This window comes from Peromyscus maniculatus, chromosome 15 (assembly GCF_049852395.1).
Source record: "Peromyscus maniculatus bairdii isolate BWxNUB_F1_BW_parent chromosome 15, HU_Pman_BW_mat_3.1, whole genome shotgun sequence".
Classification (NCBI taxonomy): domain Eukaryota; kingdom Metazoa; phylum Chordata; class Mammalia; order Rodentia; family Cricetidae; genus Peromyscus; species Peromyscus maniculatus.
Window position 1 is genome coordinate 47,274,236 of NC_134866.1, and position 24,303 is coordinate 47,298,538.

The window sequence follows — 24,303 nt, forward strand, 5'->3', positions numbered from 1 at the left end:
TCAAAGCCTGCCTCTATAGTGATACACTTCCTCCAACAAGGCCATACCCACTCCAACAAAGCCACACCTCCTAATAGTGCCACTCCCTGTGAGATTATGCAGGTCAATTACATTCAAACAACCACAGTCGCACATATCTGGTACTACCTTGCTACCTCCTTCTCTACTCCAAAGTCCTAAAGAATCCTGCATTTGCACTCATTCAAATATAATGACTTCACATGGATACAAGAAATAGAACCTGGTACATAAGAGACACATTGGATAAACCTTAGAGTCACAGCTACGGCCTGCAGGTCAAATCTCATCATTTGCTTTATAAATAAAATCTTACTGGTGCACTCTGTATATACTATTTATAGCTAGCTGCTTTTGACAGATAGCAGGAAGTCGGGCTGGGCCAGAGGCTGCATGACCAACTATCTATTATCTAGCCGTGTATAAAACAAGGTTTCAGACTCCTCTCTAGTGGAAAGACAGATGCAACAGTGTTTACTTGGAAGTTACAGACAGCATGAGGACAAGGACCAGAGAGACCTACCTTGCTCCCACTGTGTTGCCAACAACAAGCACATTCAGTCTGAATGTTATAAGTTGCCGGAGAATCACTAAATACCTACTTCTAAATGTGGGCCAAGACCAAATGTTGGCATTCCTAACTTATAGAAGAGGCCACAGAGGGCCACGGAGTATAAGCAATTTGCTTACAATTGCATGGGTGGAAATGTAAATAGCTAGGATTGGAGCCCAGTCCTGCCATACTCCCAACCCCTGTTACAATCCTCCCATCACTGAGCTCACGTTATACCCCACCATGACTCACATGATGTGGAAAACCTACAGCCACCATTACCAGGAAAGGAGGTTGTGGTGCTATTTTGTGTATGATCTAACAAATAAAGCTTGCCTGAAGATCAGAGAAGCAGAGCAGCCAGCCACTAGAAAGACTTCTTACCTCTACCCAATTCTCTGAAGATCAGAGGGCAAAGCCAGCCACTAGTCAGTCACAGAGGCCACGCAGTGGTGGCACACACCTTTAATCCCAGCACTTGGGAATCTCATGCCTTTGCTCCCAGTACTTGGGAGGCACATGCCTTTAATCCTAGCACTAGGGAGGTTGAAACAGGAAGTGATATGGCTGGGCAGAGAAAAGGAATGTAAGGCGGGAGGAGAAAGGAGCTCACTCTTTCAGGCCTAAGGGGTTGTTGAGGTAAGAACTCTCTGGTGTCTGGCTGCTCTGTCTGATCTTTCAGCATTTACTCCATATCTGGATCCATATCCGGGTTTTTATTATTAAGACCAATTAGAATTCATGCTACAGGAGATGAGAGCTGCTTGCTTACAATAAGGACAGGAACTCACTCTTCATTGACTAACCTTCGGACTTTTTTCTCCATGGACACTAGGCCTTCTGTTGGATGATGGGGATAAAAAGAAAATTCTCCCACATCCTCATCTCTCACCACTCCCTGTATAATGGCACCCAACTTTTTTATCAGCTTCCTCAACAGGCAGACACCTGCTGCTGAAAAGATTCAGCTGAGTGTCACTGTGAAGGCAAACTTCTCTGAGGCACCTCACAGAGATAACCTTTCTACAGCCCTTCAGGCCGTGTCCTCAGAGGCTTCAGAAGAGACCAGGGTTACATGTGATTGTTTATTTGCAAAAGGGGATATCCACTTTCTGTGCTCAGCATCACCATGGATACAGTGGGCGTGGCACATGCTTGCGATTGGATAAGAAGAAACGGGGGACAGAGGGCAAAGCAGTATATGTAGGGACATAATTAACAGAGACTCCACCCCCAAACACAAAACTCTAACAAGATAGTTCAGAACTGGGACAGCAAGATGGCTCAGGTCAGCAAGTAAAAGCACTTGCCACCAAGGCAGAGACCTGAGGTGGATCCCAAGGCCCCACTCGGTGGAAGGACAGAACCAACTCTCCTAAGTTGTCCTTGGACCTCCACACATGCACTGGGATACACTCCTGCCACCACATAGACAACCGAAACTAAAACTTAAAAAACAGCGCAGAACCTAACTTTAAAATACAATACTGTCCCTCACTCATATCAGAGCATAAGTTTCAGTTAAGCAATTGATAAAAGGCTAATGTGAGTGATATAAATATGCTTATGTCAACTGTGTTTCCCGAGGTTCACACGACACACGTGCCTGGCATCTCCCATTCCCAGTTTACCAGCTTGCCAACGCCACACACAGAATGGTGTGTCTGTTCCACCTTTCAACAACCTCAGTAAGCCTCATCTTACAACCTGTATCTCACAGCAAATTCCCACTGCTCTCTGTGCATTCGAACCCACGGCTTCCTGAGAAAGGCTAACTAACCCCCGTGTCTTTATCCCTTTGTTTCTATGTCAATGACATCTGGGTGTACTCCCATGCAATCTTCCTCCAGATCAAGGGAGCTTTCTCTGCTGTCTAAAAGGGGCGGAGCACCTGAGAACCACACTGCTCCCAGGAGACTTCTGAATTCCGGCTCCATTCTCTACTGAAGCTGGCAGGTAAAAACAAGCAGTGAGAATTCATAGAGAAACATAGCGAAGGATCAAAGGAAACAGCAATTTCAAGGGCGAGCAGGTGGCAGTCAAATGGATAAAACAAATAAGTACAGAGGGAATGGATAAAGAAACCTGACAGAGCGTGGAATACAGAAACATTTCAGGGTCAGGGCAGAGGAACAACTCACAGGTTTGAAATTAGCAAGAATTAATCAGCAGCACACCTTAGGAGGAACATTACAAAACTCTAGGCAATCAGGACTCACCTGGTTTGACTCAGAACAGCATATTTCAACATCCCATTGGCATGCCTACCAACACCCGGGCAGCTTCCACATCAGAAGACGGCAGTGACGGGCTGTAACCTCAGAATCGGGCTGACTTAACAGTTCTGTGTATAATTCTCAGCCCAGGGTTCAACTGGTGAAGCTCCTGTCCCTGACAGATCTTCCCCTGTGCCTCGGGGCTCTCAGGGAGCTCCAAGGACTCCTCCTGCCTCTGAACGTTGCACAGCCGTGAGTCATTGCTCTGCTTTCGGTCTACACACAGCTCTCTAGTGTAAAGAGCTGTCCCAGCTGTACATTCTCTGCAGCCGTTGCTTGTTCCATCAATGTATGCTCTTGCAGCGGTAAACCCCAGAAACCAATCCTGGCAAAGCTAGTTAGAAAAGAATCGGAAAATATCAAATAGGTCGCAAACCAGTAGAGCGCTAGAGAACAGGATGAAAAGGACGAAGCAGAGAGAAAAGCAGAAGGCCAGGTGGCATGCATGCACAGCCAGAACCACATGTGAGACCACGCCCTAGGAGCAGGCTAGTCCCAAAACCAGCACTGGCACCATGTCTCTATATGTCTCCATCACTGTCCCTACAGGCTATCACTCTGTCACAAGAAGATCCAAGCTGTCCTTTCCCTTCGCATGAAGATTTAGTCCTGGGTGGGAACACCTAAACAGTCAGGAACAGGCCATGTACCTGCATCCTCCTTGCTACAAGGAGGAAAAGGGTGAGTTCAATCACCCAAGCTTTCACTCCGATGGCCTCCTTCCCACCAAGATCCGCACAAACAGGAGCCCCCACAAATAGAAAAGTTTAGAATGACTGGCGGCAACAACAACAACAACAAATCTTAAAGTTCCATATAAATATAAGCATATGTATGTTAAATTTTTCACCAATATCTCAGAACTCCAACCTGGCTGTTCATTACTGACCTCTGTGAGATACATAGCTAGAGAGAGAGAGAGAGACCCTGGACCCAGCTCCATACTTCTTGAGATACTAACTAGGTACAAAAGTCCAAACACCTAGTAAATACTGAAGATGTTTATAAAGAACTGAAAACTATTATGGACTGTTAACTGGCTTTTAAAAAACTAAGATCATAGTCTAAGCCTCAATAAGGAAATGTTAAACACTAATAAAAATTCTAAATAAGATGGCTAATCAGGTAAAGGCCTCCAAGTCTGACGACCTGAATTCAGTATCGGGGACCCGCATGGTGGAAAGAGAGAAGCAACTCCTGCAGCTGTTCTCTGACACACATACACACAGTGACACGTATGCACACACACAGGCATGTACATGTGTGTGCACGCACACGCACACAATCTCTTTTAAAGGTTCTAAGTGAAAATAGCAATGTCCTCCACAATAAAAAAGATCCTGTCATATCTCAGACAAAGCTTAGTCCAGCTTGTGAAGAACTGAGAAGAAGCAGCATTCTCATCCAGACAGGACTCCGGCGGTTCCTCTGCTTTGCGGTCTATTCCATCCCTGTTATTAAATTAACGATTGCAGAACACAGGCTTCATCCCAGCTCAAAGCTCTTGCCCTGGCTGCTTTCTTAGGATGTAAAAGTCTACTCTAGGGGCTGGAGAGACGGCTCAGTGGCTCAGAGCACTTGTTGCTCCTGCAGAGGACCCGGGTTCCATTCTCGGCACCTACATGTTGGCTCATAACCATCTATAACTCCAGTTCCGGGGGATCTGACACCCCGGTGCACATACATACGTGAAGGCAAAACACTCATACATACAAAATAAAATAAATAAATCTAAAAAAAGGTCTATTCCATAGCTATAAATTTAATAAATTCCACCAAATTCACCCCTTTGACTTCCTAAGACTAGCCATATTTGTCTCCTCCCGGTTGTCTGTAAAGCTTACAGACTAGTGTGTTTCTAACTGGCAGCTTCGTTCTTACCTCACGGTCACCTCAAATCCCTCCCACCCCTTACTTTCCAGATCCTACCCCACCCATAGGGCCCCTACTGAAATAAGCCACCTCCTCCTCTCTCTCTCGACCATGAGGTCACCAAGCACTCACTCTGCAGTGACTGAGTCACAGACACAGTGTCTACCTAGGCCAGGCAGACAGTGTAACCATCTGTAGGCTGATCTCTTATCACTGGGAAATGGTAGGGAGCGGGATCACTGGAGTGTGTGCCATCAAGAGCCTTTTAAGTTCCTAATTGTTCTGTCTTAACATAGGTCTCACACTATGTTGCCCAAGCTGGTCTTGAACACCCGGGGCCAAGTGGGCCTCCTGCCCTTCCAGCAGCTGGCACTACAAGCACACCACCACACCTGGCTGGCAGTAGCATCATTTTCTAAAACATGGTTACAACTCGTAACATTAGCTGTCACTGGGGAATAGAACCGGTTGACTGAAGGAAAGAGATGTGAAGAAGACTCTTCAGTGTGTGTATCTTTTGCATATTGTAAAATCTGAACATGAAAGCATTATCCTACAAAAAAATAGAAAATACAAAAATAATGAGCCATAAAACAATAACTAAAGTTACTATGCCAACCAAGCAAAATAGATGAGTCACCCCATAGACTGCCAGGATAGCAATTCTCATTTATTAATTTGCTATGGGTTCCTGTGGTAGTTAGAATGTAATTGGCCCCATAAGCCCATAGGGAGTGACACTATTAAGAGGTGTGGCTTTGTTGGAGTAGGTATTGCCTTGTTGGAGGAAGTGTGTCACTGTGGGGGTGGGCTTTGAGGTCTCCTATACTCAGGTTACACCCAGAGACACAGTTCACTTCCTGTTGCCTGCAGATCAAGATGTAGAACTCTCAAGCTCCTTCTCCAGCATCATCTCTGCCTGCATGCTGACATGTCCCACCATGATAGTTAGGGACTAAACCTCTGAAACTGTAAGCCACCCCAATTAAACATACATTTCCCTTTATAAGAGTTGCCATGGTCATGGTGTCTCTTCATAGCAATAGAAACCCTAACTAGGACAGTTCCTGTAGGTAATTAATTAAATACGCTTCAATTCTTCTACTTATCATATATATATATATATATATATATAATATTCTAAGCCTCAATGGAGATTGAGAAATCAGGAAGAGAAAGAGAAGAGCATTAGAGAAATAATAAACAATAAAAATGGATGAAATTGTCTGTCAAAGAACAAATTTAATAAAAGTAAGTAATTTTTTTAAGGCCTGGTAATATAAGCAGGAGCGGAGGGAACAGCTCAGAGCAGTGTGAAGACTTGGTCCCAATCCCCAGCACCAGCAAAAAAAAAGCCAACAAAGCAAGAGAAGGAGGTGGGGGAAAGAATGGCGGCTCTCATCAACGCATGATTTGCTATTTGGGAAAACTAATACCTAGGAAAGCAAGACCATGTTGGCTTATCACTGGGGTGGAGAGAAGACGGACGGTAGTGATACAGTCCAGGGGGTCTTGATCGGTCTGCCAGTGAGAGGATTAAGAAGCAGTGGAGAAATCCCAAACACTGCCAACAGGAGCAGACAAAATCAGCAGGTGAAGAAAGATGTTTATTGGAGTGAGGAAACACAGACAGACAGACAGACAGACACACACACACACACACACACACACACACACACACACACACACACCAGAAACACAGAGAAAAAGACCTTCTGCAAAGCATGAGGGTGAGAGGGGGTGTCTCGGAAAGCCTGAAAAATCCAGTCTGTTTTCAGGGGGTGGGTTGTTTTAAATCTTTGAAGAGTTTTCTTCCCCTGATTATGGGTTGTCCCCTTCCTTTTGAGGAAGGATGGGATGGTTGATTGGCCCACAACTGTTATGCAACATGCACTGAGCCAGCTTTGAACTCGCTGAGCCAGTCCATCAGCAGCAGGCCTTCCGGTGAGAGAGAAAAGCCTGCAAGACCTTTGTTTAAAGCTCTGTCTCAGGTGGGGAGGGTGAGGAAGAAACCGGTCATCCTGGAAATTTGCCACCTTGTTACCTAGCCATGGACCCTGCCCATTTGTCTGCCTCCCAGGGGGTCAGTATAGACCCTCAGTGGCACAGTTGGATAGGAGGAATCACTTGGAACGTTCTATAGCACAATAGAGTAACTGTGGGCCATAACATCAACTGAGTATTTCTACATAGTTAGAAGAGGGGATTTTTAATGTCTCCAACAAGAAAAATAAATGAGGCATGTCTGCAGTGATACAAGTGCCTGTGGATGGACTCTGGTCAGAAAGCACTTACTCCTGTATGGAAATGCCATGCCACGCCCAGCAATTATGTAATTAGTGGGTCAACTTAAGGCAAAAATATATCTAAAACTAAAAACATCAACAGACACAAAATAGTCTTTGCTAATTCACTCATTTTCTTTTTAAATTAGTGCTGTCAAAACATAAAGTGGGCCATACGTAGCAATAAAGAAACCTCCAGCAATGGTTTCTTTAAAAAAAGAGAGAAAAGAAAAAGCATTCCTTAAACTCCCCTTTATGACCCCAAAATCAACTGACCAACTAGATATTGGATATTTTCCTTCTACTCACTTAAGAAATGAAAACAGCCCTGGGCCTCCAGATCCCCATACTTTCATGCTCTTAGTACCATGGCACTTAAACCCAGTGCCTGAAAATTGACCTTTATGAACTTTGTGAAATAAGAAGCGAAAGAAGAAGAAAATCACATATCTACGTTTTGTGTTTTCCTACTAAAAAATGTCCACTAGAGGGAGTAAATGGTCTATCCATTTGAAGGTGTGAGACCTAAAACAAATTTCACATCTTCAAAAGATTTACAAGATAATGGTGAGAGAATGTTTCACAAGGTCACAAAAAAAAAAAAAAAAAAATAAGGCCAAGGCGTCATAAATTTTAAAACACCCGCTCAAGTTTCTGTCACCAGGGATACAAATAAGATATTTCAAATCTACGGCTTATTGGCCTACAGAAAAGTTGAGTTTGGGGGTCCTATCAATTTTAACACACAATCACATTTGTGTAACCTCCACTCTATCAAGAAACAACCGTTCCATTACTTCCCCAAACACTCTCTTCGCTTCACTGTAAGGCATAACACCCTTCCCCAACCTGACAGCATTCCATGGTAGAGATGAACCATGGGGCATTTCGGTTGTTTCCAGTTACTGGCAATTATTAACAGAGCCGCTACAAACACAAGTTTTCCATTCGCACACTGCATTTTCATTGCTGAAGGGAAATATCCAGTGGGAAGGCGGAGTGAGATCATCTGTAGTTATTAACTCTATAGGAAATGGTCAACAGGTTTTCCAAAGTGACTGCCAACCGAGCATTCCTGCCACCGATAGAGGAGGTTTCAGCCTCTGCATCCCAGTAGCACTTGACAGCATGGGAATTTTTATTTTAGCCACTGCAACGCTTAGTAGCATCCTGCTGTTGCTTTACTTTGCACCTCCGTAAGGTTTACTATGTTAGACATCTTTGAGGGCTTATCTGCTGTCTGCATATTCTGAGGCATCTGCTCAAACCTCTCCCTCATTCTTTGAATTATTGCTCTGTTACTGCTACGCTCCTGGTACCAGTCCACTGTCACACACGCGATTCCCAGGTATTTCCACCTCCTGTCGCTTGTCTTCTCGGCCTTTTTTTTTTATTATTTTTTTTTTGGTTACTTTTTTTTGCTTTGTTTTGTTTTTAATGTGTGCAAGTGTTTTGTCTGCATGTCTGTATATGCACCGTGTGTGAGCCTAGAGATCAGAAGAGGGCTTCAGCTCCCTGGAACTGGAGTTACAGTTAGAAGCTGCCATGCGCATACTAGGAACGGAACCGGGGTCCTCTGCAGTAGTAACAAGTGCTCTTCACTGCTGAGTCAACTCTCCAGCCCCCTCCTCATGCTCTTACTGCCGTCCACAGCAACCTTTATTTCATGTTGACAGTCCAATTTGTCAAGTCTTCCCTTTTGTGACAGGTGCTTTTGGTGTCCCATCTTAATAACTCTTTGCCTAACTTCAAGATGTAAAGATTTCTCTCCTGGATTTTTGTCTATGGTCTTACACTTAAATCTATGATAGACTTTGAATTATTTTTGCAGATACATGGCTGGATCTCCAAACGTTGGAAAATCCTGTGACACGGATGGAAATGTGGCTCAGCTGTAGAGTTCCTTCCTGACGTGCACAAAGCTCTAGGGCTGATGCCCAGCACTGCCAACATCATTTGCTGACAAGACTGACCATTTTCTATCAACTGACCGTATTTGTATACATCTGGCTCTGAACTTCTCTTGCACTCCACTGTTTTATGTGTCTCTGTCTTCTCCAATTCAACATCACCCTCATCCAAAATGCTTCAGACCAGAAGTGTTTAGAGTTCAGAGTTTTCTAAATCACAGAATATTTATATAGACTTTCGCTGGTAAAGCATCACATATGTGAAAGAAAAAATCTGAAATACAAATCTCATTTCCATTTTGAGCCTGGGTCTTGACATGCTACTGATGCACATATGAACTCTCAGAGCCTGTGGCAGAATGCACATGGCCTGCACAGGCTCAAGCCTCAGCATCCCAACACAGAGAGGGGAAGTGGACGTATGTTCCCCCCTCTAATCAACAAGAAGCTATCTACAACTGATACTCATTAGCAAAGGAAAAATTAGTTTTCTCTAATGGAGTCTCCCTGGGCATATTAACTACACTTCAGGGCAGGTGCCATACACAGGATTTGCTGGCCAGCACAAAACAAACTTGATGGGGGAATGTGTTTTTGTATGTTGTGAAAATATGTTGCTCTGATTGGTTGATAAATAAAGCTGTTTGGCCAATGGTGAGGCAGAATAGGGTTGGGTGGGACACTCTAACTAGAGAGGAGGAAGGAGAAAGGCAGAACAGAGGAGATGCTACCAGCTGTTGACATGAGAAGCAAGATGTAAAGGGGTACCATGAGCCACATGGCAAAGTATAGATTTACAGAAATGGGTTAATTTAAGATGTAAGATCTAGCTAGCAGGAAGCCTGAGGCAACAGGCCATACAGTTTGTAATTAATATAAGCCTCTGTGTGTTCATTTGGATCTGAGCTGCTGTGGGACTGGGAGGACTCGGGACCCGGAAAACTCACAGGAGTTGTCACAGGAAAACTTTCAGCTGCACAAACTCAATGGCATTTTTGTTGACTTCTTGTCTCATTTTGCTTTGTTGGGGCATTTTTTTTTTTTTTTGGTCTTATTGATCTTTTGCTTATTCATTTTGATTTCTGTTTGGGGGTTATCTATTTTCTGTTTGTTTTGAATTAGTTTGGTTTTTTTTTTTTAAGAGAGAAAGAACATAAAGTTGGGTGGGCAAGAGGTAGGAGAAAGGATCTGGGATGAATTGGGGGAGGAGAAAAACATAATCAAAACATTTTATATAAAAAATATTTCAAAATCTTGAAAAATTGGTTTGAAAAAAAAAACAAATAATAAAAAAAAAATTAAAGCTTGGAATCTTCTTATTGCTACCCACCAGTAATAGGAACAAGTCACAGGTCCGCCAGACTCCAGAACAATCCTGCTAAATACAACCAGCCAAGTACTTCTCCTATTTAAAAAATAAACAGGTGACCACCAGAGAGAGAGAGTGAGTGAGTGTGTGTGTGTGTGTGTGTGTGTGTGTGTGTGTGTGTGTGTAAAATAAGCTTTAAGTTTTATCCCAATTGGGCATATATGTGTAGGATGTGTGTACATGGACACACTCACAACTTTCAGGGATCAGCTCTCCTTTACCTGGATTCTAGGGACCCAACTTTGGTTGTCAAGCTAGTGCAGCAAGCCGCTCTTCCTACTCAGCCATCTCACCAACCCGTAATTAAATGTAAACAATACCATACCTGTCCACACGTGCAGAGGGCCAGACACAATAATAAACATTAAATGTCTTAAACCTGAACATTCTCGGCATTTTGTTTAAACATTTTAAATAAATGAAATGTCCACTAGGCCCAACCCTGTGTGAGTGTGTGTGTGTGTGTGTGTGTGTGTGTGTGTGTGTGTGTGTGTGTGTGTAATGCAAGAATGTATAACTGCAGATGCATGCAACCATGCACAGGTCAGAGCAAGACAAAGAGTGTGTTCTTCTGTCACTTCGGCCTTCCTGCTTTGAGACAGGGTCTCTTGTTGAACCAGAGCTCACTCTCTTCATCTAGGCAGACTGGCCAGCAAGCTCTTGGGATCCATTTGTCCCCAGTCCCCATCGCAAGGGTAAAAGGGATTCACGGCCATTCCTGATTTTCACATAGGGACTGGGGCTTTGAACTCGGGTCTTCATACTTGCATAGCACACCCTCTTCCCCAGGGAGCCATCTCTCCAGCCCCCTCCATGAGTTTCTCATGAAGATCAAATGAGATGCCTGAAATAGAACTGCCTCATAAACTGGAAAAAAAAAAAATCCTTTTTTTCTGTGCTTGGGATCAAACATCAGATATACATTCCAGCATTATCTTACTTCGCTTGTACTCTGAGTTTGGGGAGAGGTTCTCCCAATGGTCCAGAGTGGCGTCAAACTGAGCTCCTCCTACAAACAGCCTCTCGAGTGCTGAGATTACAAGTGTGCAATCACCATGTTCGGCTTAAAACTGCTCATAAAAACACAGCAACGTGTGATCCCATGGCACAATGGTAGTACATTTGACGCTAAAATACAGGGTAGTATAACTAGCTGTGTCCCTCAAGCAGAAGTCTGGGGATGTAAAACTGCTAAAAGGACCAACATCTGGTTCATCTATAAGCACCCATCACTGAAACCCAGGACTCTGCAGTCACTGGTATTGGTAAAGGGGAGAAGGGACCCTAGACCACGCTGGGAACTTATCTATTGCACCTTCTCTAATTTCACGGACATTCAGACAGCAGAATATCACTTGCCTTCTTATACACTAAGCTCACTCTTCCCATTCATTTCCTCTTTGATTCCTGAAAAACCATGGCTAATTTAAGTGCATTCACCAAACAAATACAAGCATCTTTAAAATCTATAGAAATTGGACTCATTACAGAATGAGGGCTTTATTCCTCACCCGTGTTATAAAATTATTCGACATGTATATATAATTTTTCTCTTTAAAACACAGTCAGGTGTTGGAGATACAGTCCAAAGGTAGAAAACCCTAGGTTTGATCTCCATCAATCACTCCAGACACAAAAAGCAAAACAAAAGAGAACGAAGTGTTGGCATTCCTTAGCTTTCTCTAAGTGCACACTCTCAGGGTACCACCCTGCTGCACTTAGGTGAGCGTTTAGATGGACTGTTGCCCATACCTCCCTCATTTGAGAAACTTTTCTTAAAGAAGGCAGCCTATCACCGTGCATCACAAGAACTACGTGGCTGCAAATGTACAGGCCACAGACCTTCCTCAGAGTCTCTGCGTTTATTCATCACTAACTATCTGTTAAGCCATGGCAACCTCAGCTTGTGGAAACTGAGCAGCCTGGCATAGCACAAGTACACAGACTTTAGACAGTCCTCAAAATGTTGAATTCTCCACTACTAACTCTAAGACTCTGAACGTGTTTGTAAACCTGGCTTTATTCATTTCCTATTTAGGAAATGAATATTTAGGAAAGCTCAGAGTGGTGCTTCACGACTACAATCTCAGTGTTTAGAAGGCTGGGACAGGGCTACCACAAGTTCAAGCCATCCTGGACCACAGAGTAAAACTCTGTCTCCAAAAAGGAGAAAATAATCATATAATGAGGACACCAGCTCTGTATCTGCAGGAGCTGAGTTAAATGGCAAATCACATATTGAGTCTGCAACATCAGAGATGCTCTGGAATGTTAGCTTCTTTCTTCCCAACAAGAACTCCCCTCCTTGTCCTTTTCAGAACTTTCTAGACTTAGAAAGAACTCCTTTCCATAAATCTGGATCCTTTGAGTACGTCCTAAATCCCGCCACCACTGACTCCGTCCACTTCAAATCTAGCCTGCCTAGACTTATTCTCTCTTCTTCAGCTTTCAGGATAACTTGGCTTTAGTGTTCTTCACCTGAAGAAAGCAGCTGGAGCTACGCCAGTCAGAACAGCAAAGGCAACCCTCCCCAGAACTCTAGCATGAGACGCTAACTACCTCGAGCACCATTCCAGAAGCCTGCGGGTGAGCAACAGCTGGATGTACACTCATTAGCTCACTCTCAATACAAGTCACAGGCGCTTTCACCAGTGATTTACGTGTTTAAAAAGACTCCAACCAAGATTAACCTAGTGGTTCATTTACAGAATTCTCATGCGGGAAACAACAAAGAGATAGTGAGTTTTCAGATACTAAATGACAAAACGCTGTCCTGTTGATGACTCACAAGCATTCAGTTACCAGAGTTAAGAGACAAGGGAGAAAAATCATTAAAATCAGCCCTCCATATCCATAAGTTCCATGTCTTCAGATTCACCCAAGCATGGCACAAAAGTATGTGAAGAAAGACTTCCAGGCAAGTGCAGTGGCTCCTATATGTACTCCCAGACCTTCGGAACACTAACACAGAAGGACCACTTTTGAGCCCAGGAGTTCAAGGCCAGCTCAAACAACATAGCAAGACCATCATCTCAAAGAGTTTAAAAAAAAAAAAGGTTTCCAGAAAGTTCAAAAAGCAAAACTTGAATTTGCCGTGTATCAAATACTATGCTCAGCCCATACGAGCAAAAAGTTATTGCTGTAGCCTATCACCTCACACTTTTTCAGACTCTCGTCAGCACTTACAGCAGAGTATCCTTCGCCTCCCATCTTATTTACCTCACTTCCTGTTTGTGATCTGTGTCGTTAGGAATACAGTGGTTGTATCTGGATGGAATATATGTACTGCTGGTCATTATTTTATAACATTGCAGTATAACTATGTAGCACTTATATCATATTAAGCATTACAGGTAATCTAGAGAGCATTTAATGTACAGGGGATGTGTATAGGTTATATGCAAATACTAAATTTTACATAAGGAACTTTAGTATATGCAGATTTTTGGATACATGGGGAGTTCCTGAAACCAATACTTTGGATGCATGGGGAGTTCCTGAAACCAATACTTGGTGGACCCCGAAGGACCACTACACTTAATGAAGAAACATCATCTATTGCTGTGGGATGGTCTGTATGTCAATAAATAAAACACTGATTGGCCAGTGGCCAGGCAGGAAGTATAGGCGGGACTAACAGAGGAGAACAGAGAAAACAGGAAGGTGGAAGAAGACACAGCCAGCCGCTGCCAGGACAAGCAGCATGTGAAGATGCTGGTAAGCCACAAGCCACGTGGCAAGGTATAGATTTATGGAAATGGATTAATTTAAGATATAAGAACAGTTAGCAAGAAGCCTGCCATGGCCATACAGTTTGTAAGCAATATAAGTCTCCTCTGTGTTTACTTGGATGGGTCTGAGCGGCTGTGGGACTGGCGGGTGACAAAGATTTGTCCTGACTGTGGGCCAGGCAGGAAAACTCTAGCTACAATCTATTTGTGAAATTTTTTTATCAAAGGGGATGTGTAATTAAGTCTTAATACCAAAATGAAAAATTCTAGTAATCAGTGCTCCTATGTTATTCTCCTGAGGATTCTAGAGCCTCCGAGGAACTCAATGAGAAATGCCCTATTTAAGATCACAATGGAAGCTGGGCGGTGGTGGCGCAAGCCTTTGACCCCAGCACTCAGGAGGCAGAGGCAGGTAAATCTCTGTGAGTTTCAAGGCCAGCCTGGTCTACAGAGAAAGTTCCAGGACAGGCACCAAAACTACAGATAGACCTTGTCTCAAAAAACAACAACAACAAAAAGAATCCCCAGTGCAGTTTGGCATGTGGAACCAGAACTCGACTTCGCCTTGTCTGAGGCCAATAAGCAGTCAGGCCTCAGAATGAGCTGAGACCATTCAAGGCTCTAATTAAACTTAGATCAGCAAATAACTGCCAAATGGAGACACCACTAACTGCTCACATGACAACCTTGACGTGTGGGCACTGGAGACTTTGGAGGGCATTCCATACAGAGGTCTGGCCGGAAATGCACAACAGCGCCTGTCGTTAGCCCTACATGCACACGAGCACCCTCACCCTGCCCTGCTTTGCACAGATGCTAGTCTAAGAGGGAAACAAAGAAATGGATCAGGTACAAGACAGCAGCTTCACTTTGCTCGAAGCCATGTGTCCTGGGGCAACATACTCATTAGACGTGTTGGAATCAGGGTCTTGTTTTCCGGTTAGAATAAAGGAGAACAAGAGCTAAGAGTCTGCGTTCTCCACTCCTGTGTTAGGCCCCCTCTCGTTCTCGGCACTGACAGGCTTCTGCGGTCGATAAAGCAGTTCCTCTCTGAGCCTGCATGATGCCATTCCTCTCTAGTCACCTTCCATCACCTGAATTTCAGGGAAGTCTCCTTGGCCTCCATCAGCAAAATACCCTACGGGTCCGTGAGAAAGTACTATAGGAGATCTCCATTTCCCTCAGATTACCTGGTGGTAAATATCCACATCATAAAATGTTGTCAGCAAATCACATGGATGAAGGCGGGCTTGGCAACACCAGGCTCAGTCAGAGATGGCAAGGAATTCTAACACAGTCCACACATGTACCCTGCGCTGTTTCCAGACCAGACAGTCTGCCGCTGAGTATTCCAAACCTTAGTGCTCAGCAAAGCTAAGCCCAGAGGTACCGTTTCACCTCCTCGGGCACTCTAGAAGTACTAAGTCACTACCTACACTCACCCTCCCAGGCAAGCAGAAGGCATGGAAATTCTCCCCTACCGGAAAAGCATCACATCAAGACCCTGTTCTGAGGTGCTCTGGTGGAGCAGGACAAATTGCAATTGGTTTTATTTTAACAGCCCATTCAGTTAGGCACTTAGCACATTACAAACAGAATCATCGCTTCAGTGGACACAGTAAATTCTTCCACTTCAGGAAGTTTCCAGATGCTGAGCAGACGCACTCAATCTCCCTATAGTCCTGCAGCGTTCACACGCTGCCGTTACCTGTAGAGGTGCCGGTTGTCTTCAAAATCCTCCTGACCCCATTTTCCCTTGACGTCTTCAATAACGTGATTCTTCAGGAATTTTTTTAGCAGCTGGACTGTTTGCTTGCGAGTGACCTCGGGCCCAAAGTTCTGACTGTTCCTCAGGAGCTCGTGCAGCCAATCCACCGCTTCCGCTGCTGTGAAGCAGTTCTCGTGACTCTTGAAACGACAGCGGTGTCTCCGTAAAGGCATCCGGGCACGAAAAAGCTCCACCGTTTCATTCCACTAGGCAAAGGACACAGAAGAATTCAGTTATCGACTGGTGGTCTTTAAAGGCTAATACATCCTAAATATTTAAATCAAGGAATGCCATTTTTCCATTTAATCAATTGCTTGGAGACTGGGGACTGCTTAGCATACACAGGATCCTAAGTTAAAGGATAAACAAATTGGTAGGTTGGTAGGTAGGTAGGTGAATAAACAAGTAGACAGATAAAGTTAACTTTTTTAAATTAAAAAACGCTAGGATAACAGATGGAGATTTAGTATTTTATTTGCAGCCTTCAAACTCTTAAAGTCCTAACGAATGAATGGTGGGAGGTAATGGTTTCAAAATGATGTGAATGTAATTAATGCCACAGAACTATACACTTAGAAACAGTTAAAATAGTCTTAAGTTATGGTTATTTTGTTATAATTGAAGCAAAAATAAAACTACTTGCAAAACAGAAATAAGCAAAATGCAGCTTCTAAAGGACACTTCATCCTTTACTCATTCAAGGAATAGTTACTGAAGACACTGTCGGCAAGCTGTGCTGGTAGTGAAAATCTGTGAATTTCTATGAATGAAAACCATGGGAGTAAGTACTGGTTAAAACTAAGCTCATAGCTAGGCTTGGTGCTGCACACTTAGGAAATCTGAGGCAGGAGGATTTTGAGTTCAAGGCCAGCCTGGAATCCATACAAAGTCCCAGGCCAGCTTAGACTATACAGTGAAACACGCCAAAACTCACTCTCCAAAATCTAGCCCATTATGCATAATTCATTTCTAGAAGTCCCATGCTTAATATGACTTCATTCAGCCAACACTTACAGACTGTTCATAGTGTGAGAGATATCTCATGGGGAAAGAATAAAGGCATGAATAGTGATGATACATTGCACAAGACAGTAGAGAAAATCCTTCACAGTAGTATCAAGCTTTTGCTTATTTGCCAAAGAAAGATGTTGGAAAGGAATCGCTCGTCAGATATGTCAGATCATACACACAAACTGTGAAGCCCCTTCTACACTTGGGTTGCAGTCAAGTTCTCTCCCGCCCTGTGCTGGCCTGAGAGGGTGGTTGGTTTTGAGGCTCTTCTGAAAGAACACAGTTTAGTCAGGCATGGTGCCTTCAGATGCCGCATGGTCACAGAAAAACTGAATGGACAGAGTTCAGGCTCTGAAGCCCCCTCTAATTTCACAGCCTGCTCTGCTAATGACCAGCAGGCCAGCCTCACATTCACTGCTCACCAAGCCTGTATATCTCCAGCTACATAGTAACAAAGACCAGAGACAAAAAACTAAAAATAAAAAGTCTATCACAGCGCCTGCCCTAAAGTAGATACTTAATAAATCTACCCATGTATTCTATTTTATTATCAGGGTATAGCCATTGAGGCTGGAACAAGTATATAGAAAAGCTCCCTTTGAGTCTCCAGGATTCAGTCCAGTCTCTGCCAAGAAGCAGAAAATACTAGGGCACAGTTAACACATTTCTATAGAATATAGAAATTATAGCAAACTAAATGACAGCAAGCTAAAACTCAAAGAAGTTTAGATTCTGAGACATGAAAATCATGGAAACTAGCTGGAGTGTTGGCATGTACCCATAGTCTTCTGATTTGCCTTAAGGCAAGATGAATGTGAGTTCAAGGCCAGCATAAGCTACAAAACAAGACTCCCCTCCTATCCACCCTTACCAAAAAAAAAAAAAAATCAAAAATGAAGGCCATGGAGGTAGGCGTTGCCCATGATCAGATTGCTAAGAAACAGGGCGTCATGAGCTGGTTCAATCCACTCCAGCCAAATCAAAGAGACACGCGGCCCCCCTGATTACACTTGGTTTAGGAACCTTTAAAAAACAAACGTGTCGCCGGGCAGTGGTGGCGCACGCCTTTAATCCCAGCACTCGGGAGGCAGAGCCAGGCGGATCTCTGTGAGTTCGAGGCCAGCCTGGGCTACCAAGTGAGTTCCAGGACAGGCGCAAAGCTACACAGAGAAACCCTGTCTCGAAAAACCAAAAAAAAAAAAAAAAAAAAAAAACAAACGTGTCAGATTAGTGCATATTGACTCACACTCAACACACTGCTGGTGATGCTGGTGATCCTGGCCTTGATTTAAGAGATGTTGGGCTGCTTCAACAGGACAGAATCAGTCTCTGAGGAATGGGGAAAACATGAGGTACTGGATGAGACTGGGGTTTGAATCCCAGATCTTCCATTCACGGTTTATAGAAGGTTTGGTACATATTAAGTACCATAAAAATATCCAGTTCCCTTCTGCTCCCAAATGTCACTGATGGACTCACATGAGCCACTATGTCCCTTTAAGACAAAAACCAGATCTCTCTAGATGTCGTTTTTTTTTTTTTTTTTTTTTAAATAACTTCAAGACAATTGGCCTCTTCCTCCTTATTTATGAGTGAAATTGCATGGGCGACAGGAACTCGGGAAGTGAATAGGTCTAGAATAAGGAAGCCATTTATCCAGCTCCTGCTGGAAGCTTCATGAACGTGGCAATGACCTAGTCAGCATCCCAACAGTCAGCTGACAGTGGCAGCCGTGAGTGGATACTGCAAGCATCAGAAGGTGGTCACCATATAAAAAACTGTCACAGCTTTCCACAGCCTCTGCCAGAGACACCAAGAACACCACAGCAATGTTCCTGGCATTCCTTAGAATGAACCCCACCCCTCATGAGGCCCTTGCCTACCCTTTGCTTCTACAGTGTGAATGTGTGAATAAATGGCTATCATTTTTGTTCCTCATACAGCAGGAACATGCCCATCTTCCTCTGCTACGGTGCCTTTGCATAAAGCAATCCTCAGAGTAACTGTTACTGCTCTATTGGCGGCATGAACCTGGGAGAGAGGAGCCTAAAGAGGAGGCGGGCTAAAGTCTCATGCAATAGCCAGCTTTATTCAGAGCATCAGACACTTCACATTCTGAGGGTGTTCTAAGGGTTAGACAAAGTCTTAAGGAGCAAAGTTCACCTGAGTTCAAGCGGCATGCAGTCACAAGAGAAGGTCACGTGAGTTCAGGCTGTATACAGTTATTGAGGACGACTCGTGCTTGCAAACATCATTCTAGATAATCATGGGTCAGATGAGTGATCTAAAGTACATCTATTCCTATTACACCTGGGGGGTTGGGTAGGCACACAGAAGCACATTCCAAGAACAACCCATGTTATGGAAAAAACAGATGACAAGACTTTTGCTTTGTTTCCTTGGAGTTATCTTACAGGTTCTCAAAAATTCTCCTCACACAGTTTCATTCATGGACCGTGTTCCAACAGTAACTACTTTTCCAAAACGTTAGAGATTTGTTCCAAACTACACAGCGGAAGTCTTCTGTAAACTCTTTTTGCATGAGTTTTAAAAAAATATATAGCTGTTTCAGTGAGGATGAATAAATGGCTGGCTAGCTCATGTCTTGTCATGAATCGGGCCTGTCATTTAATTTTTACCATAAAATTTTAGCTAATCTGTAAAGTTTTATTTTCAAGCTAGACATCAATGCTTTAGAAAATGAAGCTGTTACACATTATAAGAAAGTACAGCCAACCAGGAAGGAGGATATAGACCCTTTCTCATTTGCATGTTAAACAATTCTCCAGGTTCTTCCTGAAGAGACAGGAAGTTGATGTTGAGAGAAAGAGCCGAGCCAAGGATACGGAAAGGAAAGGCCAGCCTTGAAGGACAAGAAAGAATGAGTTACAAAACATTTTTTATGCAATAAAAACTTTAAGGCGCAGCTATATTGTATTTGGAAAATATCCCCAGGTTTTACTTTTAATAACAACAGTAATTTCTGGTAACAATAACCCTCACATATAGGGGAAAAAACAGACCCCTTCAGTAATGCATTAATGCAACAGAGAATCCAGAAGCATCTATATATATTGAACCTCTACAACCATGAGGAGAGGCACCCCATACACACAACCATTAGACAGTGTTACACTGCTGTGAAGAGTCACCGTGATCAAGGCAACTTTTACAAAAGGAAGCATTAAATTGGGGCTTCTGTACAGCTTCAGAGGTTCAGTCCATTGTCATCATGGCAGGGAGCATGGTGGCATGCAAGCAGACATGGTGCTGGAGAAGGAGCTGAGAATGCTACGCCTGGATGGGCAGGCAGCAGGAAAAGAAAGAGACTGGGCTGGGCTGGGCTTTTGAAACCTCAACGCCCACAGCCAATGACACACTTCCTCCAAAAAGGCCACACTTACTCCAACAAAGCCACACCTCCTAATCCTTCTCAAGAAGTGCCATCCCCTGATGACTAAGCATTCAAATATATGAGCCTATGGGGCCACTCTTTTTCAAACCACCACAACGACATTTAAAGCAATTCCAATTGTTATATTTATTTGTTTTACCATAAGACAGGATAAGTGATAGGTAAACGACAGAACCCCGTGCTAGTTTTGGAGCTTTATTAGGAGGGAAGGCAGGTGAGAAAGAGAGGAGAGCCAGGCCTGGGGAGAGGGAGAGATGTCGGAAGCAGAGCATGGAGCAGGGAGCAGAGAGGGAACAGAGAGAGAGCAGAGAGAGAGGGTGGGGGTCTGCATCCGGCTTTTTAAGGCGCAGATTACATGACCATGTAGTCGCCAGCGCCCCCTGATGACGTAAGATGCAAGATCCCAATCTTCACATGTACAGGATCTTAACAATAAGGACTTGTCATACCCAGATCCAGTTTGTTACCCTTGAACAAGTATTGTGAATAAATTATGTAGAGGAGGAAATATGGTTTTTTTTCTACCCTAAAGGAAAATGTAACAGTCAACCCTTATCCAAAGTTCCGGTTACCCACAGTTAATAAACTTTATAATTCCTAAGTTTTCAATTGCATGCAGCTCTGAGTAGCAGAGTGAAATTGCCTCATCCTGTCAGGGATGTGAATGATCTCAATGTCCAGTGTATCCACACTGCATATGCCACTCCCACATAAATCATTTAGTCCTGTGTAGGTTATCAGATCAATTGGTGAGGTAATCTTTATTTTAATGACCAATGGCTTTAAAGTATTAGAGTGAACTTTATTTGAGTATGTTAATTGCTCCATTTTGTTAGTGTTGTTGTTAATCCCTCATTGCGTTAATTTATAAATTAAACTATCATAGACATATAGGAAAAACACATAGTATGTATACTATATATAGGGTCTAGCACTATCATGGTTTTAGGCATTGGCTGGGTGTCTTAGTCAGTGTTCTATTGCTATGAAGAGATACCAGGACCAAGGCAACTCTTATATAAAAACATTTAATTGGGAGCTTGTTTATAGTTTCAGGGGCTTAGTATATTATCATCATGATAGGGAGCATGATAGCAAGCAGGCAGGTGCTAGAGAAATAGCTAAGAGTAAAATCCTGATCCACAGACCGAGAGAAAGACTCTGGGCTTAGCATGGGCTTTTCAAACCTCAAAGCCCACCCCACCCCCACCCCCTCACCACGCCGTGACACACTTCCTCCAACAAGGCCACACACACACACACACACCTCCTAATCCTTATATTCTCTTCAAACAGTTCCATTCCTGGTGGTTAAGCATCCAAATATGTGAGCCTATGAGGGCCATTCTTTTTTTTTTTTTTTTTTTTGGTTTTTCGAGACAGGGTTTCTCAGGGTTTCTCTGCGTAGCTTTGCGCCTTTCCTGGAGCTCACTTGGTAGCCCAGGCTGGCCTTGAACTCACAGAGATCCATCTGCCTCTGCCTCCAGAGTGCTGGGATTAAAGGCGTGTGCCACCACTACCCGGCTAAGGGCCATTCTTACTCAAACCACCAAGTGGGATTCTTGACACATACCCTTCACAGGTAAGAAAGGGCTGCCATGTTTGTGGAAGTCAATTTCTATCTTCCCTCAGGTCAGAACTAACAATAGTCCTGACCTCAGGCAGTTGAAATACTGGGACCACTTCTGTCAAAGCAGTTATGAAAACTGTTAGGGGCCCAAAACCACTTGACCACACAGCTGCCATGACAGTCTTATAGGCCCAGACACAGCTTCTGTGACCCAGGAAAAAAAAGCCATAAGCTGATCCTACCCAGGGAGGGCTGGCATCTAAGGGGAAGTACCTGGCATCCCACACATTCCAACTGTTAGATAAGGTGGCCAGGTGTCCCTGAGTCTAGCACACACCTATTTCTGTTTTACAGATACTCCTAGACAAATGTCAGCCAATCAGGGTCCTGAACCCTGGAAATCCCCTCACCCCAACCTCTGCTATGATAAAAACTCTATCCAGCCTGAGCTCAGGGCTCTCTGCTCTCACCACTGCTTTAGACAGACAGAAAGACTAAGCTTGGAGCTTTAAAATTAAGGCTCTTTGCTTTTACATATAGGATTGAGGCTCCGTGGTCTTTTGTGGGTCCCCACGATCTGGACATAACAAAAATACCAATTCTAAGACTACTTTCCCTTGTCATTGCCATTCATACCTCTTAGAAACTGGCTCTAAAGAAAACCTAAATTTATTAATTTAGGCTTATTAAAATAAGTAGATCACTCTGGGTGTCCAGTAGATTGTACAATGATTCCTCCAATCCTCCTCTTCACAGGCACCTTAGCAACTTGACTTTTTTAGCCAAATGAAACAATACCACAGTCCCTAAAATCTTAGGAGAAACTTCACATGTGACAAGTGCTCTTTTCTGTGATGAAAAAAGATTCATAATCTTTTTTTTATGATTCTCCAAGTGCCCTCATAAGTCTAATAAAAGAATAAAGAACAAGCAGCTCAAAATTTGACTTCTCATCCGGAAGGTGGCTTGACTCCACAGAAGACAGAGACCCTGGCTCTAGAAAGAAAGGAAACTACGTCTCTAGAATATATGAGTCTAAGAGTTTGGATCCCCGTCCTCACCTTTCCCGGGATATTTCTTAGAGTACAGAGAGGGGCGAGACTTGATTGCAAGGTACATACACTTAAGAGTGGTTCACACAGACTAAACGCAAAGTCCTCCCGTGTGCCTACCCCGTCGTGCTAATCCTTGGAGGCAGAGGTCAGTAAAATTACTTCCTCCAAGAAATAACACTGATCGGCTAAGTTTCCATGAGAAAAAGGCCTCGCCTCGCCTCACCTCACCCTGGCGCATCTGCAGAGCTTGAAGACCACCTATGAGAGCCGATCCCTAAGTGAGATGGGTGCTGACAAATACTGGAACGCCAGGGGCAGGAGCAATCCACCTCCGTGCTGTGCACCGTTACAAAGATCATTAGTCAAGTGTCAACAGTGCCACTCAGGAAGGAGACACGCCCTTGCCTGGAACACCGCAACCCACAAGTGCTACACGGGTAGGGTGGTCCTAGGGCTCCACCTAAGGTCAAATCCCAGACGCTAGAGCAGGTAGGGGAGGACAAAGGGGAACGCCATCGCCTGGTGTTCGCTTCCCGTTAAGGCTGAAAGCGCCGTGCAAGTCCATCCCACCGTGGAGGAGCTGCCTCCCGGCCTGGTCTGCCGGCTGCGGGGCAGGGTGAGGAGCCGCAACCCCAGCAGACGCTCGCCCACCAGCCCCGGCAGACCCCAGCGGATGCGCACCGTCCGGGTCACGGCGGTGACGGTGGCGCGGGGTCCGCCCGGCCCGCACTCTCTCACTCACCAGCTTGGTGGCCCGGTACGGCCCGGGGCCCACGATCCGGTGCTCCATTCCTAACCCGCAGCTGTCGCCGGGCAACGCCGGCGCGGACTCCGGAGCTCGCCGCGCCGCAGTTTGAATTGCCTGCCTGCAGGTTCCGGGCGCCGATTGGACAGTGCCGGGGCACGTGACAGGAACTGCGTGAGTGGGCGGGGCCGTGCGTGGCCTGGGTTGCTCAACTCTGGGTTTCGCCCTCCCGCAGCCGGACAGGGAAGATGCATCCTCCTCGCCAGTGGGCGCTCGGACACTCGCGGGCGTGACTGATCGCGCTGGGTATCGCCGGCCCGCCGTGGAAGGCGCTGGCCAAACCCTACCCCGACTTTCCCCGACGCGAGGCCCACTCGGCACACCAGCTCTGCTGCTCAGCCCAGTGAGTCAAGCCTACCTGGAACCTGGTAGATGATCCCCGTCAGCAGCACCCAGGGCAGAGAATCTGGGAGTTAGCTAAGAGAGGAAGAAGTGGGTGATGAAAGGAAGCAGGTTGACAGCTGTCCAAGTGGAGGAACTTTGAAAAACCAGATAAAGGCAATCCGCCATAAGGAGTCGTAGAGAGACTATCAGAGCGATAAGGAGGGCCCTGGTTGGCTTCTGTTCTGTGCTCTTGATAAACTGCAATCATCTTTTCCCCTCCTTGAACGTGATGTTTTCTAGTTAGCATCTGACTGATCTGGTCAGTCCTTTGTTTATGGGAT

General features: G+C 44.6%; 1 protein-coding gene across 3 annotated transcripts in view; it reads right to left on the minus strand.

Annotated features, from left to right (window-relative positions):
• Positions 1 to 23,723, minus strand: part of Depdc1b (DEP domain containing 1B) — a 64,247-nt gene extending 40,524 nt beyond the window's left edge. Inside the window, exons 1-2 of one of the 3 annotated variants that reach the window (XM_006994963.4) lie at positions 23,576 to 23,723; positions 15,723 to 15,988 (exon numbers count right to left, since the gene is read on the minus strand). In XM_006994963.4, coding sequence (XP_006995025.1) covers positions 15,723 to 15,988; positions 23,576 to 23,623 — 314 coding nt within the window. In that variant the 5' untranslated portion in view covers positions 23,624 to 23,723. Of the gene's footprint in view, positions 1 to 2,790; positions 2,913 to 15,204; positions 15,346 to 15,722; positions 15,989 to 23,575 lie in introns of those variants that run through there. The other 2 variants (XM_076552308.1, XM_076552307.1) reach the window with 2 other exon arrangements.
• Positions 23,724 to 24,303: the final 580 nt, after the last annotated feature.